General features: G+C 54.6%; 5 protein-coding genes across 5 annotated transcripts; 3 read left to right on the top strand and 2 right to left on the bottom strand.

Annotated features, from left to right (window-relative positions):
* Window positions 1-49: 49 nt before the first annotated feature.
* On the bottom strand, window positions 50-334 carry GMORB2_2326 (small subunit ribosomal protein S28e; the record flags this gene model as incomplete). The annotated part of the gene is made up of 1 exon (XM_035464306.1): window positions 50-334. The coding sequence occupies one exon, from the start codon at window positions 332-334 to the stop codon at window positions 50-52; it is 285 nt and encodes a 94-aa protein (XP_035320016.1).
* A 991-nt stretch (window positions 335-1,325) lies between these two features.
* On the bottom strand, window positions 1,326-2,829 carry GMORB2_2325 (nuclear migration protein JNM1; the record flags this gene model as incomplete). Its single annotated transcript, XM_035464305.1, has 3 exons — window positions 1,326-2,546; window positions 2,648-2,707; window positions 2,791-2,829. The coding sequence occupies 3 exons, from the start codon at window positions 2,827-2,829 to the stop codon at window positions 1,326-1,328; spliced, it is 1,320 nt and encodes a 439-aa protein (XP_035320015.1).
* A 1,655-nt stretch (window positions 2,830-4,484) lies between these two features.
* GMORB2_2324 (uncharacterized protein) lies at window positions 4,485-6,321 on the top strand (the record flags this gene model as incomplete). The annotated part of the gene is made up of 2 exons (XM_035464304.1): window positions 4,485-5,202; window positions 5,261-6,321. 2 exons carry the CDS (start codon window positions 4,485-4,487, stop codon window positions 6,319-6,321), a joined length of 1,779 nt encoding a protein of 592 aa, XP_035320014.1.
* A 1,822-nt stretch (window positions 6,322-8,143) lies between these two features.
* Window positions 8,144-12,702, top strand: GMORB2_2323 (ABC-type multidrug transport system, ATPase and permease component; the record flags this gene model as incomplete). The annotated part of the gene is made up of 15 exons (XM_035464303.1): window positions 8,144-8,320; window positions 8,388-8,667; window positions 8,738-8,971; window positions 9,022-9,689; window positions 9,774-9,936; window positions 10,004-10,257; window positions 10,573-10,622; window positions 10,701-10,751; window positions 10,921-10,979; window positions 11,037-11,140; window positions 11,300-11,601; window positions 11,679-11,804; window positions 11,854-11,934; window positions 12,006-12,186; window positions 12,298-12,702. The coding sequence occupies 15 exons, from the start codon at window positions 8,144-8,146 to the stop codon at window positions 12,700-12,702; spliced, it is 3,135 nt and encodes a 1,044-aa protein (XP_035320013.1).
* A 1,322-nt stretch (window positions 12,703-14,024) lies between these two features.
* GMORB2_2322 (oligo-1,6-glucosidase) lies at window positions 14,025-16,191 on the top strand (the record flags this gene model as incomplete). The annotated part of the gene is made up of 5 exons (XM_035464302.1): window positions 14,025-14,231; window positions 14,320-14,587; window positions 14,692-15,094; window positions 15,198-15,536; window positions 15,696-16,191. Coding segments are annotated over 5 exons (1,713 nt in total), but the record flags the coding sequence as incomplete, so codon positions are not given.
* Window positions 16,192-17,867: the final 1,676 nt, after the last annotated feature.

The raw sequence follows: 17,867 nt of genomic DNA, 5'->3' as shown, positions 1-17,867 counted from the left end.
GGGGGGGGGGGGAGAGATCCCAAGGGGGAAAAAAAAAAACTTCACCGTCTCAGCCAGAACTGACTGGAGGAATTATGGCCACCTCGTCAAACTCGTTGAGCGTAGGACCCTCTTCCCCTTCCGCCGATGGCACGTCTACATATTCGAGGTTGACCGTCACGAGGCACGACACCAGAATCTTGGCACCAATCCCGGGATACCGCGACTCCAACTGAACAAAGAGTTCCCCCAGCGACAACGGGGCGGCTATTGACTCGACGTCCTTGCCCGTGTAGGAGCTTGCGCCGGCAAAGTAGAGCACATTGAAGTGGCCCTTGGGAGGTTTCGATGCCATGACCCTTTTTTTGTGTGTATGGGACGTTCTCTCCTAGTTCCTCGATACATTTCCGGTCAGCACGACATGTTCTCTTTTCTGACCATGTATCCAGGTTAAAAAAAAAGGAGGATGTGACGAGTTGTTTTGGAGTCAGAGATCTTGGTGATAAAAAAAATTGACATCATAGAAGTTTGTCAGGTAATACATGCTATTAGAGCATCATTCCAAATGGGGGGGGGGGGGGGGGGTGTGAATATGCGGATGAGTGCAAGAGAGAAAAAAAAAAGAACTTGAGCTTACCAGACTGCTTGGATAGACGCCAGGTCCCGGCTGTTGAGGAAGTAAAGGATGGGAGTGATGAAGGGAGAAAAGTTCCGGTCTCAAATTCCCGGAAGAAACCAGACGCCTTTATTCTTTTTTTTCTCTCTACTCTTCATTTTTCCTTGGCTTACCATCTTTCTTCGTGCATGTCACGTGACTATGTGCTACCCTATGTACCTTTGTGATGATTTTCCCGGAATTTCAAGCTACGAGATATCAATATCAGGACTCAAGTTGAAAAGATCAATTCGCTTTCAAGATCTTTTTCAATGAAGAATTCTCATGAGTGGAGTTTTTCTTTCTTTTTCTTTCCTTCTTTCTTTCTTTCTTCTTTGTCGAATGACGATGCACGTGGCTGATGATTGGAAACGTAATATTCGGCTGGAGAGATTGCTAATGATGATCTCCCAAAGTCACATCAAGATCCATTTCTCTCCGCTCACAGCCTCATAATGCCAGATTTTCTCGTGAATAGGCAACACCTGTAGGACCATGCAAGTCTTGGATGTGAACCTTCACGTACACACCACCGATCAGATATATATATATATATATATATGAAATTAAAAAAAATGTCGGCTACCATTAAGGGGTATCGTTACAAAACTCAGAAAGTTCCGTTTCGAGCTTCTTTTCTTCATCATCTTCTTTTTCTCTTGTTTTTCCTCTGAAGGCCTTCCATCATCGGCTACTGCAGACTGGCCAACCTACCCTCCAGATCCTTCACCCACGCTTCCATCACCTTGAGATTCTCCTTGGATGTCCCGTTCCCGTCCCCGATGGACCCCTCCATCTTCTCCAGCCCGGTACGCCACTGCTTGAGCTCCTCGGCCAGACTAGCCTGATCCCGGTCGATGCGGTCGAGCCGCTCGCCCGCGGCGGCGGCGTCGGCGTGGATGACCCTGAGGGAGCGCAGGCGGTCCAGCAGGGGTGGCAGGATGGGTGTGAGGCTCTCGATGGTGGGCAGGATGCCGTAGAGGGCCTTGACCTTGGCCTCCTGCTCCGGCTCTTCGCCGCCTGCGCCGGCGCCGGAGGGCGCCCCGAGCTCCTCGCGCAGCGTCTTGGCCTTTTCGCGCGCGTCGTTGAGCTTGTCCTGCTCTGCTGCCAGGCTGCGCACGCGTCGGCTGATGGCGTCGAGGTTGGCCGTCGAAGCCTGCGCCAGAGTAGAGATCTGCTTCTCCAGAGAGTCGAGAGTGGGCAGTATGGCGCGCCCGAGGCCCTCGGACCCGGCCTCGGGGACCGGGCTCTCGTTGATCCCGAGCCCCCTCTCTAGCATCAGGAGCCGTCGGTCGAACTCGGCCGCCCGCGCCAGCGCGTGGGACTTGTCGTATGTGGGTGCGTAGGTGACCGTGTATGTGGCTTCGCCGTTCACAGGCACGGCCGCCGTCGCCGTCGCCGTCGCCGTCGCATCTCGCTCCTCCCCGGACGGGGGTGCGGGTGCGGGCAACGGGGCGGCGGCAGGCGTCGTGTGCGCCGTCCCGACAGGTCTCGAGATCTCATCGAGCACGTGGGAAAGGGACTGCAGCCTGTCCAGGCCGCCCTCGGCCTGGGACTCTGACGCCACGCCGGGCGGTGGTGCCTCCTTCTTCCGGGCATACACCTCCTTGACCTCCTCCACCTCGCGCCTCAGACGGGCAATCCTCCTCTCGAGGCTCTCGTCGTCGTCGTCGTCGGATAGGTCGCCGAGCTCCCGGGTGCCGTCCTGGAGGATCCTCTGTCGGCGGCTCGAGGCCTTGTACGACTTGCGCTTGCCGTCCACGCGCTCCGAGAAGTCAACGCCTTCCGAGCTGACGTGGGCGGGGAGGAAGTGGGCACGGGCCTCGTCGATGCGGAGGCGCGACCTGGAGATGATCTGTGTGTCGTCTTCGACGTCGTAGAATTCGTCGTCGGATTGGGCGTGGGTGGCAGTCTGGGAGAGGCACCAGAGTCAGCGGATCGATTGATCGATGGCAGCAGTTTCAGCAAGCGAGAAGAGAAAAAAAAGGGGGGGGGACTGTTCTTTGGTCATACCGGCACAGTAGATGTGTCGTCGGTCAGTTCGGGCGTCTCGTAAATGTCCGGAGCATCATCCTGCGCAGTATTAGCCGGTGCACGTTGGATTGCAGATGGTCTCGATGTGATGATCCTCGAGGCGTGTGCGGGCTTGGACGGACCATGTCTGGAAGGCCAGCGTATTTGCGTTCGCGAGCCATGGCTTATGGTGTGATGGCGGCACGCCACGGTCAATCTTTGAGCGCGACTTGTCGTACAGATTGGGTGGATGGATTCTGCAGATGTAGACGGGGGAAGTGCAATTCCAGCCTGGGAAGCTGCTGTGATCGCGTAGTCTGTCGGGGTTGGATGTCGGAGTTCAAAGGGGCCGCTCCTGAGAAGCGGCACTGCACTGGAGCCTTTACGGGAGAGCTCCCCCCCCCCCCACTCTGCTTTTTCCAGAGTCCCACTACCGATCTGTACATATCAATGTATTAATCTGTGTTACAGGTATACCAACACCTTCGACGGCCCTCAGGAAACGCGTTCAGAGGCAGATCAACATCCCAGCACACTTCATCTCTCTGGATTGACGACGAACTCTCTCAACGTACCGTACCGTATAATGACTTACCCCTCATCCCCGCACGATCAATACACATCTTCCATACCGACAACACGATACCGACCGCCTCTCCCTGGCTTTCCGGCTACATGTATTATCCTTCAGCACGAAAAGACTCCCGGGAACAGCTTAGATAATCCAGCGTGAGGCTCGGGACAAACCTCACCGTGAGACAGATACTAAGAGCACTGAGCGTCAGTGGCCGAGCCAAATCCTGGGTATTCATGTGAGCTGTCTCGGCACGTTGCTGACAGAAAATCACTACCATCAGACCGCTCTGGAATGCAGACCTTCACTGTGTACTGCTCTGCATGTATTGTAGCCGGCAAAGAGCTATTCTGCCATCTTCACTTAGAGCTATCCGGCACGGAGCTCGTAGACGAGCGGTGCCCGTAAGTCGACCACCTCGCCGTCGGAGATATTATCCTCAGGTGTTAGAGAGGTGAATATGAACAAGCTCTTGCTGTCTACATGAACCTATATGGCCTCTCGGCATCTGGTTGTGACGAAGGGGAGCTCAGATCTCGAGGAAGAAACTGACAATATACCGAGAGAGATGATGGAACTCTTGGGGAAATAGCAGACGGCGATTTCTATCACCGATGAGGAAAAGGCAACCTCGGAAAAAAAAAGATTCTTCAGACGAGAGAGTAAGGGAAAAAAAAACATCTTCGTTTTGCTGGTGCGCCTTGAAAGAAGAATCAATGTTGAATCGTGGACATCTTCACAAGAAGAGGGATCGCTTGGATACGTAAAACGAACGACAGGGCGGTGCACGTGATCCAAAGCGGAATCCCTGACTGCGAAACAATACAGACAGGTTACAGGTAAAATAATATCAACTGTACTGATTGATGTATGGAGTACAGCTACAACAGGCACACCTGCCAACTGCGGAAATACGTTTCGACGACGCGTGAGGTCACTACATCTCACGTCACGTCGTCTTGATCCCATAATCCGACGTAAACAAGCCTCATCATTCCACGTCATGCTTCGTTCCGACAACGCGACCAGGGACGTCCGACTCTAGAACCGCGTCCCCCCTCTGAAGGGGGCCAGCAGATCGTTCTTTCCTCGTGAGCTGTCCGGGACTCGTTTGGTGTCGACTTGTAATCACCTTCCCACATGTGGCGACGGCCTTCTGGCTACGAAGCAATGCTACCACCTCACATTACCTCATCTTCCCCTTGACTCCCCCGCACCCGGTAGCTCAGCCGAGCTTACACACCCACTTCTCGCATCGCACTTATGCCTATCCGCACGGGCCTTTCATATGGCAATCGGCCGAAACCCCTCTTGAGCATGGTGGGCGGGAAACCGAGAGCTGCCTGCGACGGCAAGCCTTCTACCCGAGGCCCGGCGACCGACATCGGCCTTCACTCCACTCCTGCTCAGTCACCGGAGAAGACGGACCGCAGCGCCAGCCCAGACGGTGACAGCGGAAGCACCGAGAAGAAGGCCGGCGAGCGCAGGGCACCATCTCAGTTTCAGAGCTTTGGCGACTCGTCGGATGAAGATGACGAGGGGATACCGCGCGGAAGCATAGCGCCGACGAGCTTTGGCTCTGGCAAGAGGGCAGCTCCCCCCTCACCCGGGGTCACCAGACCCACCGAGGACGCGAAGGGAAATGCCGATGGCGCCAAACGGAGGAGGTTGGGCGCTGACGTGAAGGCATCTCCGAGTCCCGGGGACCAGACGCCAAAGTCGTCGCAGCCAAAGAGCTCACAGCCGGAGAGTTCGCAGGAATCGTCATCGACACGGCCGCCTGCAAGCTCTGGAGAGCACATGGTAGACTCTCTCGGCTTCACCAAGAAGTCGAGAGTCAAGGCAACATTCGGGGCCAAGGGGACCAAGGGGACCAAGGGGACCAAAGGGTTGGCGAGGAAATTCGGTCAGGTCGGGGCACCGCCTGATCGAAAGAGCAAGCCGAAGCCCACAAAAGGTAATACGCACACGTACGGCATGCGTGCGGCAGAACCCAGCCTCGGTCTCTGGCTGGACAGTGCTAACTCTGTTAAACGTAGCTCCGCCCAGTAGCTTCATCCCGCCGCCGTCGAGCGATATTGGCTCGCCGCCACCGCCTGAGGGCGAGAGAGCAGGAGGATTCAAGTCACTTGCCGGGCTGTCAGACTCTTCGGCACCGGACAGTCCCAAGTCCAAGTTCGAGGCGAACACCGAGGCCGATGACAGCGACCCATCCACGCTGACTCCGCCTAGAAAGACCAAGCCTGCGAAGAAGAAGGCGACGGGCAATCCGATATCGAGGGCCAGGATAAGCGCCGACAACAGCGACGACGACGAGCAATCAAAACGCCCACCGCCCGTCTTCAAGACCTTTGACGACGACGACGACGACGCCGTCAATCTTCCTGTACGGAAGGCAGCCGGTAGTGAGTCGGAGACGGCCACGTCAGATATCTTGTCGGACCACGACGAGCCCGCCGCCGACGCCACCACCACCACCGCCACCACCGCCGCCGCCGCCACCACCGATGCCACCACCTCCCCTAGAGCGGCGGTGTGTCCCTGGTGTGGCGAGGCGGTAGATGCGCTGCTGCTGCAGGACTTCTCACGGGGCCAGAAGCGCCTCAACGTGCGGCAGCAGACTCGCTTCTGCCGCAGGCATAAGAATCAGAAGGCGGCCGACATGTGGAGCGCGCGGTCGTACCCGTCCATAGACTGGGATGCGCTGAGCGACCGGATCGCGGGGCACCACGACTTCTTGCTGAGCGTGATCGACGGCTCCACCCCCTCGCACTACCGCGACGCGCTGGCGTCCAAGATCGAGTCGGGTCAGGACAGGGCCCTCAAGAGGGAGGAGAATCTCAACCCGGGTTACTACGGCCCCCGAGGGTTCAACCTCATGTGCGACCGACTCGTCGATCGTTTCAGCGACATGCTCAAGCAGAGGGCCGTACACGACCGCGTCATATCCGGAAGGGGTTCGGCTGCCTTCATCCAGTCCGTGTTGGTTGCCGAGTTGGGCGTCCAGCTGATAAAGGAGGATATGGGTGTCTCCGCTGACGAGGCTACGAAGATATTGGAGGAGAGCAAGGGTATTGGAGAGATGATTCACGAAGAATAGTGATGTATATACATCAGCACGTATATATTGTCCTTTCCCCCCCCCTCTCTCTCCCTCCCTCTCTCTCTCTCTCTCTCTCTCTCTCTCTCTCTCTCTCTCTCTCTCTCTCATATCACGTATCCCACGTATCTCATCGTCACGAAGGACGGTATTCCTCGGGTACTTCTTTTTGTCGATTTCACGGAAAGGGGAACTGGACGTACCACTTCTTGCTTATGCAGAATCATGTTACATTGATGATCGTGCCATATTTAGGCATGATGATAGAGCCAACATATAGACTACAATGAATAGTATCTACTACTACCACTACTACCACCACCACTACTACTACTACTACTACTACTGCTCCTGCTACTACTTACTACTACTTACTACTACTACTTACTACTACTGCTACTGCTACTGCTACTGCTAACTGCTACTGCTACTGCTGGCATTGCACATGACGATGCGATGATGCGCACCAACTCCGTCGTCGCTCTCCAGATGACGGGTCTATTGCAATACAATCACATGCACGAAACTCAAGATGCCCGACATTTCAGAAGGACACGCAACGCATGTAGGGAGACTACATGTGCAACTCTTTCGGCTGAGCTCCTCAATTTCCATATTACTCTCGAAAATGCCACCGTGCCAGGTGCCAGGTGTCAGGTGTTTGGTGTTGAATCTTGGTTCCTGACCCTGATCCCGACTGCATCCGATAGATGGGCTGCATATTGATACAAGTGCGTGCTCACCAGCACCTTCCCTTCCCATTGAAACTCCCAAGTGCCGATAATCCCCTCTTGCTTACGCCCTCGCGCGTTTTCCGAACTGGTATACCACCCTCTCTCTCACAATCACCCGCCCTAGGACCTTTCTGCTGTCGGAAATTCGTGATGGAAAGCCCTTTGATGCCATGTCTTCTGTTCACCGCGGGGAGCAGTCTACTGTTCATCATTGTCGTTCCGCTTCGCCTTTACAGGCTGTCACACGAACCCGTCAAGACCATATCGGAACATGCTCATTACCCCTCTGTGGTACATGTACGCATACCATCAACGTCGATTCAATCGACGATGTCGTCTCCAAGACCCGGGACTCGCTGGCTGACCACGTTTCTGATGTTAAGTTGATCCATGTAGCACTGCCTCTCGCCCAGCTCATGTACTGCGACGCCATTGCAGACTATTTTGGGACCAAGTTCCCGTCTAAACTCCTTCCTGCGGCAGCTCTTCTGTCATTCTTCTCCTGTCTGGCCGTCTACCCGCTGCTATGGCTTCAACACTCGCGCTCCATCAAGCCGTCCGACTTGGCTGTCGGCTACCTCCTCGTGACCGTGATGTGCGATATTGCGACGTCCATCTTTGGTACCCCCCAAACTGGCCAGTTCTTGGCATACGATGTGGCCAAGATCTACACAAAGGTCTCGGTGATCTTGATCGAGTCCTTCTCGAAGAAATCCATACTGCAGGGGCCGTATGCGCAGCAATCACCAGAAAATCTAGGAGGCCTTCTCGACCGCATGCTCCTCCTCTGGGTGAATGGGGTGCTATACCAAGGGTGGCGCGAGGTCCTCGCGGGGGCCAGTCTTCCGCCGATGGAAAGTAGACTGTCTTTCAAGTTCTTGCGACAGAGGGCCTTGCGATCCTGGGGAAGGAGAGGTACGTTTKTKTTTYTTTTTTTYTTYTTTTTTTTTTTTTTTAAAAAAAAAAAACAAGAACAAACACAAAACGAAACGGGAATGTGTAGAAAAGGAACAAGATGCCTGACGGCTAACACTACTATAGGTAGACGGGATACGAAACTGACATTGCCCAAGGCTCTTGTCCGAAGCATGCTGTGGTTATCCTTCATCCCCATAGCTCCCCGACTCTTTCTGATCTTCTTCCGCTACTGCCAACCTGCCATCGTCAGCGAGGTCATCCGGTACATAAAGAACCCATCTGGGCAAGACTCACAACGGGGGCATGCTATCGTCTTTGTATCTGCTATCGTCTATATCGGTCTAGTGGTAAGTCATGCTATAGCCTTGCTCTTGGGACATGGACTTCTATACTGAGATGATTTCCAATAAACAGGTAAGCAAGGTGGAATACCAGCGCTCCATCGACCAGCTACGCATCGCCACGAAGGGGGTCATCGTGGGACTCGTCAACAACAAGTCTCTATCCCAGCCTTCGAACGCGTATGAATATGGGAGAGCCGTGTCCCTACTGAGCACTGATTCCGACGGCATCGTCCAGAGCGCAAGGATCTTCCATGAGACGTGGGCTCAGATCATCGAGGTGACGATCGGTATGGTCATGTTGGCCCGCCTAGTCGGATGGGTTTGTCCTGTACCGCTTGTCGTTATCTTCTGTAGGTGACCAATCTGCCTCACCACCCCTCCTCTCCTCGCACATGTACTGAGTCTTCTTCACTGCCCCAGGCTGCTCTCAGACGAGTCGCTATCTTGCCAAGAACCTGCAAGCACGGCAAGAGGCTTGGAATATGGGTACCCAGCAACGCCTCGCGACGACGACGTCCATGCTCAGCTCTCTGAAGAGTGTGAAGATGCTGGGTCTCAGCGACTATATAGAGTCGCTTGTATCCTCTCTGAGGAAAGATGAGCTGTACATGGCCGAACGGATTCGCCGGATGATGGTTGCCCACAACGCAAGCGGTAAGTTCCCTGTCGCATAATTATTGTAGGCCGACTCTGACCGATGTTAGCCAATGCTTCGGTAATATTCTCTCCTATCCTCACGATCATAATATACGCCCTCGTTTCCCGCTGGAGGGGATCGACTCTCGATGTCGAGACGGCTTTCACGGCGACCGCCCTCCTTGGGCTGGTGACACACTCGGCAAGCATGATCATGGCTATGGTCCCGCAGGCATCAGGGTCTCTGGCTGCCTTTGAGCGTGTCAGACAGTACCTATCACAGCCAGACAAGCTAGATCAGAGATCGGTGTCCAATGGTCCGAATTCTCCCGACATCACCCTTGAAAATGTCTCTGTGCTGCCGTCCCCGTCAGTGAGCCCCATCCTTTCTGGTGTCAGCCTAACCGTTACCAAGGGCTCCATAATCGTCTGCTCTGGGCCGGAAGGCAGCGGAAAGTCGTGTCTGGCCAAAGCCATTCTTGGAGAGGCCCCCATCAGCAACGGAGCGATAGCCGTGTCTACCAGACGGATTGGGTACTGCCAGCAGTCCCCTTGGCTGCCAAACCAGACATTGAAGCAGGCTATATGTGGTTTCTATTCAGAGGATACATTGGGGTATAGAGAGGTTGTTAGACTGTGCTGTCTTGATCAAGATATTCTGTCCCTGCCCGACGCAGACGAGACAATGATTGGCAGCGGCGGGTCAAACCTTTCTGGGGGACAAAGACAGCGTGTAGTATGTTTGGATACCCCTCCGGGCTCTTGACAGGTGATTATCTCGTTACCGGTGACAAGACGCTGACGTTCATATCCACGACAGGCGCTTGCCCGTGCCTTGTATTCCCGCACCGGTATCGTCCTTCTGGATGACTGTTTCAGTGCGCTCGATGGTACTACTGAAGGGCGCATCATCGAAAACCTCTTCGGCCCGAGTGGATACTTTAAGAAGCAAGGCATCACCGTTCTACTCTTCACACGCTCTGGTGAGTTTAGGCACGATACACCCAGTTGGAATTTTCTTCCTAGGGATCTTGACTAACTCGCATGCAGCTTCACATTTTGCTCTTTCGGATTGGCTCGTCATCCTGGGCAACGGCTCTATTACCTACCAAGGAACGTATGACGATCTGAGGGAAAAGCCTGATCACGCACCAGAGATTGATAGGAAAGAGACATCCGAAGGCCAGGGAGTTCGTGTAGACGAGAATGTCCAGATACAAGGCTTGACGCTGACCGAGGCTACATTCGACTGCGATACAAGAGCAACGGGGGATCCATCACTCTACGGTAAGGGCTCAGCCTGCGTAAGCACAACCCTCGTCTTCTCATTCTCACCTTCCTCTTCTTCTTATAGGCTACTACATTGAGGCCATGGGCCGCCGCAACTTCTTTCTCTTTTTGATCTGCACTGCGCTGTACTCCTTCTTCATCACCATCCCCCTGTATCTGCTACAGCGATGGACTGAGGCGCCGCCATCCAAGACACTGTTCTATATCGGTGCCTATGCCGCCTCATCTTTCCTGGCTTGGTCTTGCGCACATGGTTCCATGTGGTGTGTTCGTTCCAGAATACCGCCTATCGTGTAGGAAGATGAACTTGCTCACCTTTATCCGCACAGGGCGACGCAGATCCGCATTGCACCAACGTCGGGAACCAAGCTACACTCCCGTCTCCTCTCCACAGTGATCAGGTTTGTCAATCATGCATCGCATGCCCAGGCTCCTCGAAATACTGACGTCGACATAGTGCTCCGTCAGCTTACTTCTCTGGTACTGGTGCTGGTGTCATACTCAACCGGTAAGTTGGCATATCATATGCCGCGCCGGTCGCAGGAGACTAATCAAAGCATATCCCTCTTCGCATCCTTTCTAACCTTTCCTTATTTGCTGCGCATGAGGAGATGGGTTCAGTGTGAAGTGAGAGACCCAATCGCGATAGGCATATGCTAACCCGTGGAAAGATTCAGTCAGGATATCCAGCTCGTCGACAGACAGCTGCCAGCTGCCATACTGTCCATCTGCAACCGTACGTCATGGTGTTTCCGTCACCCCTCATCTTGAACAACACTGACGACAGGTTCAGAGACCTTCGAGCTCATGGTACAAACCACCCTGCTCTTCAGTGCGCAAAACTTACTCGCAGCTACACTGCCGCTTTGCGTTGCAGCAGTGTACTTCGTCCAGAAGGTGTACCTGCGTACACTACGGCAGCTTCGACTGATAGACCTGGAGTCGCATTCGGCGGCGCACTCCAACTTTGTTGAATCGGCAAGTCAGCACATCTTGGCCAGATATGCATACGCGTTCCCCCCCCCTGGTTCTTCCTCTGTCTAATACGTGGAACAGATCGAGGGCATTGCCACAATCCGCGCATTTGGCTGGGAAGAACAGGTAGAGCAGCTGAACACCTATTACCTTGATAGGGCCCAGAAACCGACCTACACACTCTTCTGCCTCCAACAATGGCTTGGTGTCGTGCTGGACCTCATTGTCGCGGCCATCGTGATCGGTCTCATCAGCCTTGCTGTTCTGTCGGGAACGACAGCCGGACAGATCGGGATGGCGCTGAACATTGTCCTTGTCGCCAATACGACTCTGTCGGGTCTAGTGACATCCTGGATGAATATGGAGATGTCTCTCGGAGCAATGTATGTTCAACGCCCTGCCCTGCTTCCGTGCACTTCTCGTCTCTCCCGTAACGATCCATCTGTTAACCCACTACCAGCTCTCGTATAAAGACATTCGAATCAGATACCCCGAAGGAGGAAATGCCGCTCGAACATCATGAGCCTGGCACGGATTGGCCCTCGGTGGGGGCTGTCGAGTTGGTGGATGTCGCGGTAGCGCATGGGTAAGGAACATCCCTCGGGCGCAGATGGCAGAAGCTAACACTTCCGAAGCCCCGACTCACATGCCCTCCAGGACATCACCATGACGATACCCGCAGGAGGACGGCTGACTGTGTGTGATGGCACCGGAAGGTAGGAGGCCGGGCAGATCCCGACAACAGTACGAGGACATATAGCTAACTCGTAGCTTCGGCATGACACAGTGGAAAGAGCACCCTGATGTTGACCCTCCTACGTCTTCTGGACCTCCAGTCTGGAAGCATCAGAGTGGATGGAATCGACCTGAGTCTAGTTCCACGATCTTTGGTTCGCCAGAGGTGCTTCATCACGGTGCTACAAGACCCCTTTATCCTTGACCAAGTCAGTCTTCGCTTCAACCTCGATGTAAGCCAGTGCTCGCTCCATTTATCCCCCTTCCCACTTCTTATTGTGACGTTAAATGCCAAAAAAAAAGAAGGAAAAAAGAAAGAAAAAAAACAACTAACAAACCCATAGCCCTCTGGGACCCATCCGGAGAAAGCAATCATCCTGGCCCTCGAGAAAGCCACACTCTGGTCTCATTTCATCTCGGACCAACCTGTCCCTGACTCTGCCAAGATCCTGGACAGTCCTATCTCGTCGTTGCCGCGCATGTCATCTGGCCAGTCGCAGCTCTTTGCACTGGCCCGCGCCGTCTTGCGGCTCTGGAGTCTCCGTCAGCCAACTGATCTGCTTCCTCGTGCCATGCCCATCTTGCTTCTCGAGGAGGCTACCTCTTCGCTCGATTTGATTGAGGAAGGTGCTGTGCGGAGCATCGTCCGCGAGGAGTTTGCTGAGCGTGGACATACAGTGATCTCCATCACGCAAAGGGCATCCGGGTCTGACCGAGGGACGCAAGCTCTAGACTTGCCTCTTGGATAACGGTCGGCTCATGATAATCACCAGCCGTCAACCATTACACGCGGTCGTAGCATCCTGGTGACACCAATCTGAGGCGCAAAACATCTGCGAGATGGCGGCAGGCAACCGTAAAGTTGACGATGCTGATCTACAGCCCGGCAATGGCTGCGCCCCGCTTCAGCACCCATGATTGACATCGACATGGGCACTGTCTCCCAAGATGTAGGCGGAGAGGGATGTCGTCTTGATAGTCAATGTCAGTGGTGCCATCTAGTTCCCGTAGTTTGAGGGGTACTGCCACCATCTGTTCGGATAGCACTCACCGTCTCGCAGTCAGTAGCGCGTCGTACCAGGTGTGCATGGTACGATGCCTGTTATTTATGGAAAGTATTGATCAATCGCATTCTCCGCTATTCTGCATGGCTCTTCCTCGTCGATAGCCTGCATGAGATGAGACAGCGACTTGGATGGACTGGGTTACATCTTGTCAATTCCGATTCCACCTAGGGCCTCGACTACTTTCCTGGAACGCATCACGATCCATTGTACGTGAGAGAGAGAGGGAGAGAGGGAGAGAGGGAGAGAGAGAGAGAAGAGAGAGGAAGAGAGAGAAGAGAGAGAGAGAAGAGAGAAAAGATCCCTTTCGGTCAATGTCTGTGACCCCTGGCCCCCAACCTGGAATGGAAAAGAAAAAGAAAAAAAATCATGCTGGACCGCCATCCCTTCCCGGACTGGCCATCGAGTGTTTCTGCCCGAACAGGGGACAGACGACATTGAAGGCTGAAGGCTGCCTATGCCCAAGCTGTCCCTCGTCGACAGTCTGCAGAGCTGATGAAAGACGGCCGGTCAATCAAGAAGCCGAAAGGTATGAGAAGAACTGGGTCGGTCCAGGGTTGTACGCATAAGCTCAAGGAGTACATGTACGGGTACGAGGGACTCGTAACATGACAAGCCATGGAAACGCCGTCCCAAGGGTTAGCACAGCAGCATTGATGCCCCACGATCGTCAACCCCGCAGTGACAGTCTGTCAGACCCCGTTATCCCTGGGCTCCTGGGCTCCTGGGCTCCTGGGCTGAGGTCCCCTTCTCCCACCCCAAAGGTATGTGTTAAAAAGACGGACCATGCTTCTGTCACGCAATCGTTTCTTCCTAGCTCTCTCTCTCTTTTTGAAATTTGAAAATTTAATTTTCCCTCCCCCCTAGTCTTTGGGACTAATCTCTCTCTCTCTCTCTCTCTCTTGCGGTGTTCTCGGCATTTGGATATTCCCATCATACCATCTCTTAGCTCGAGATTTCCAGCTCTGGTGTAATACCTGACAGCTCGATCAACCGGAGAAAACGTCATGGCCAGCGCTGCGGCGAAGAAGCTCCAGCGTGCCTGGTGGAAGGAGAGCTCCGTCTACCAGGTCTACCCGGCCTCGTTCCAGGACTCGAACGGCGATGGGCTGGGCGACCTCAAGGGCATCATCTCGCGTGTGGACTACCTCAAGAACCTGGGTGTCGACATCGTGTGGCTGTCGCCCATCTTCGAGAGCCCCCAGGTCGACATGGTAAAGTGCAGACCCTGTGACCGGGTACCGGGAGCCAGCTGGAGGCTTGGTTTGCTGACTGACGGCCGCGATGACCATCGCCATGCAGGGTTACGACATCAGCAACTATAGGAAGATCGACCCTTCATACGGGGACATTGGCGACGTCGACGTGCTGAGGGACAGGCTGCACGAGCGAGGCATGAAGCTGGTCCTCGACCTGGTCACCAACCACACCAGCGACCAGCACCCCTGGTTCAAGGAGTCTCGCAAGTCCAAGGACAACCCCTTCCGCGACTGGTACATCTGGAAGCCGCCCAGGTACGACGCCGAGGGTAACCGTCAGCCGCCCAACAACTGGGACGGCCATTTCCAGGGTACGTACACGGACCTGCGCAGAGACGCGTCGACGCCGTCGGGGAGGGGATGGGCACGAAGGGCAGGACGCTGATCTCTCTCGCTCGGCATCGTCATCCTCTAGGCAGCGCCTGGGAATACGACGAGGCCACGGACGAGTACTACCTCCACCTGTACGCCAAGGAGCAGCCCGACCTCAACTGGGAGAACCCCAAGGTGCGGGCCGAGGTGCACGGCATCATGCGCTTCTGGCTGGACCGGGGCTGCGACGGCTTCCGCATGGACGTCATCAACTTCGTCAGCAAGGACCAGAGGTTCCCAGACTCCGACGAGACGGTCCTGCGCGGCCACGAGTACTACGCCTGCGGGCCCCGCTGCCACGAGTTCCTCCGCGCCATCGGAGACATCCTCAAGGAGTACGACGCTTTCAGCGTCGGGGAGATGCCCTGCGTGACGGACCCGGACGAGCTCGTCAAGGCCGTCGGCGCCGACCGTGGAGAGCTCAGCATGATCTTTCACTTTGAGCTGTGAGTCTCTCCCCCTCTCCCCCTCTCTATCTCTCTCTGCCTTCGGGTGGGCTGTTTGCGATGACGATACTGACTGCGAGTGTGCCCCCCCTCCCAAACCAAGGATGAACATTGACCACGGTCCTGAGGGCAAATTCTCAGAGGGTAAATGGGACCTGGCCAGGCTCAAGAAGACGGTTTCCAAGTGGCAGAGATTCATGATTGACCACAACGGGTGGAACGCTCTATACTTGGAGAACCACGATCAGCCCCGCGCGCCCAGCCGCTTCGCCTACGACACGCCCGGGCTGCGGGAGCGCAGTGCCAAGATGATTGCCATCTTTCTGGGATTCCAGTCCGGCACGCCTTTCGTGTATCAGGGCCAGGAGATTGGCATGACGAACGTTCCCAAGGATTGGCCCATCGAAGAGTACAAGGACATTGATTGCCTGAACCATTGGAAGTGAGCTCTCTTCTTCTCTTGTTCCTCACCTCTCCTCTTCCCACATCTTTTCTTCTTCTTCTTCTTTCATCTGGCATGTTCCGTTCAGAAGAAGGAGAGGATCGTGCCGAACAGAAGATGGGAAGATCCTGGACATACCACAGACCTGACAGGTTGCAGCCTCCACAAGGATACCGCCGACGCCGAGACCAGGGCAGAGTACATGAGCAGCTACCAGAAGAAGGCTCGCGACAACTCCCGGACGCCCATGCAGTGGGACGGCAGCGCGCAGGCCGGCTTCACGACGGGCGACAAGCCGTGGATGCGCGTCAACGACAACTACGAGACGGTCAACGCCGGATCGCAGGTCGACGACCCCGACTCGGTATACCACTGCTACCGCCAGGTGCTGGAGAAGCGCAAGGCCGACCGGGAGGTGTTCGTCTACGGCGACTGGGCGCTCGTCGACGAGCCCAACGAGTCCGTCTTCGCGTACAAGCGCATCGCCGCCGACGGGAGGACGGCGCTGATCGCCTGCAACTTTACCGACAAGGAGGTCAGGTGGGACGCCGGCGTGGCTATCGAGGAGATCCTCGTGACGCCGGGAGGCAAGAAGCTGGAGGATGTGGCTTCTGGAGTGATTACGCTCGGTCCCGTTGAGGGATTGGCAGTGCTGGTGTAGACGTCATTGGCAGGACGGGGAGAGAGGAAGAGAAGGAGTCATACTATATATATATGTGTGTGCGTGTGTGCGTGTGTGCGTGTGTGCGTGTGTGCGTGTGCGTGTGCGTGTGCGTGTGTGTGCGAGAGAGTGGGAGAGAGAGATTAAGAGATTTATTTATATATATATATTTTTTTTTTTTTTAAAAAAAACCCCAATCAACCGAATGTAATATTCCATACTCGATCGAGAGCAAGAATCTTGCTACCTCATTGGGAACTTCCGAGACTCTTTTTTCCTGCCTCTCTAATCTGTACACTCGTATCTCGTAACCGGTGTACCCTGACAGGTACGGAGCAATGATACGGTAATACTGGTACTTCAGGCTTCGTACAGATAGAAGGACGAGTATCAATCATTGCTCGGCAATATACACTGTACATGTAGGCAATATCATCATCTCCTCACGAGCATTACTCCGTATCAACCACAAGGCAGTAATACATGTGCATGTACGGATCACTCCGTACGTATGTACGAGTAGTTGATTATTACATAGCGGGTGCACTACTACCACGACTCCCCCTCCCCCTCTTCCCTTTTCCATCCTCCCCTCCTGCTCTCAAGAGTCTCTAGAGCTCCTCTCTCCTTCTCAGGAGAGTGACGGAGAGCCTAGTAGAGATGATGATACTCCGTAGAGGTCGAGTTCCCAGCAGATCCACCTCTCCGCTCGGGGCTTCGGGTACGCGGTATCAGCAGACCACTCGTACTGGCAGAGCAGGGAGAGCAGGGAAGAGGAGCCAGGGAAGGGCAGGGGGGCTGAGGGGATGCGTCACCCTCGCCCTCACCATGCTGGGCGGCTAATTGGCGGGTGGGTGGGTGATCCTTGCCCTCGAACCAGCCAGGTTTTTTTTTTTTTTTTTTTTCCGCTGTGCGGGAACGTGGAGGAGGAGGGACTTGGATTTTGGCATCATGCCATCGATATCAAGTCAGTATTAATACCTTTTGTGGATGCGTGCGGCTAAGACTCCGGGGATCGGGGAGACGCTGGCATATACACACACATGCACACATACACACACACACACACACACTTACACACATACACACATACACATATACACACATACACACATACACATACACTTACACACATACACATACACTTACACACATACATATACACCCATACACACATACATACACACACACACATCGCACACACATACATACGAAAAGAAGAAGAAGAAGAAGAAGAAAAGATTCCGTCACCAGGCATTGGGACCGTCCCCACCTTGTAGAAGCTGCATCGTCATCACCCTTTCTTCCTCACTCTCGGGCCTTTGGCTGAGAGGCTCGTTCTAGGCGTGAAACCTGGTGTGAAGTCGTGATCGATAAAAGATGATGATGCCGGGGTATTATGAGTATTATCCTGCTGGCAGCTCCGTCTAGCACTGGATCGGCAGTGACGGTTGACATACCACCTCTACCAGCAAAACCGCTCGCTACCAGCAGTGCAGCTAGCAGCTATTAGCTAGAGCAGCTGCTTCGATCTACTCCGCACCCGCACCAGCTCACGCATTCCATCCTCTCCACCAGCACGTAGCTTCGCCTCATCCTCATCCCGCCTCCTTCCGCACCTTTCGTTTCGCCGTTTAGAGTTTTTTTTTTTTTTTTTTTTTTTTTTTTTT

This window comes from Geosmithia morbida (assembly GCF_012550715.1).
Source record: "Geosmithia morbida isolate 1262 chromosome Unknown scaffold_12, whole genome shotgun sequence".
NCBI lineage: Eukaryota > Fungi > Ascomycota > Sordariomycetes > Hypocreales > Bionectriaceae > Geosmithia > Geosmithia morbida.
This window is presented reverse-complemented; position numbering and strand designations above follow the sequence as displayed.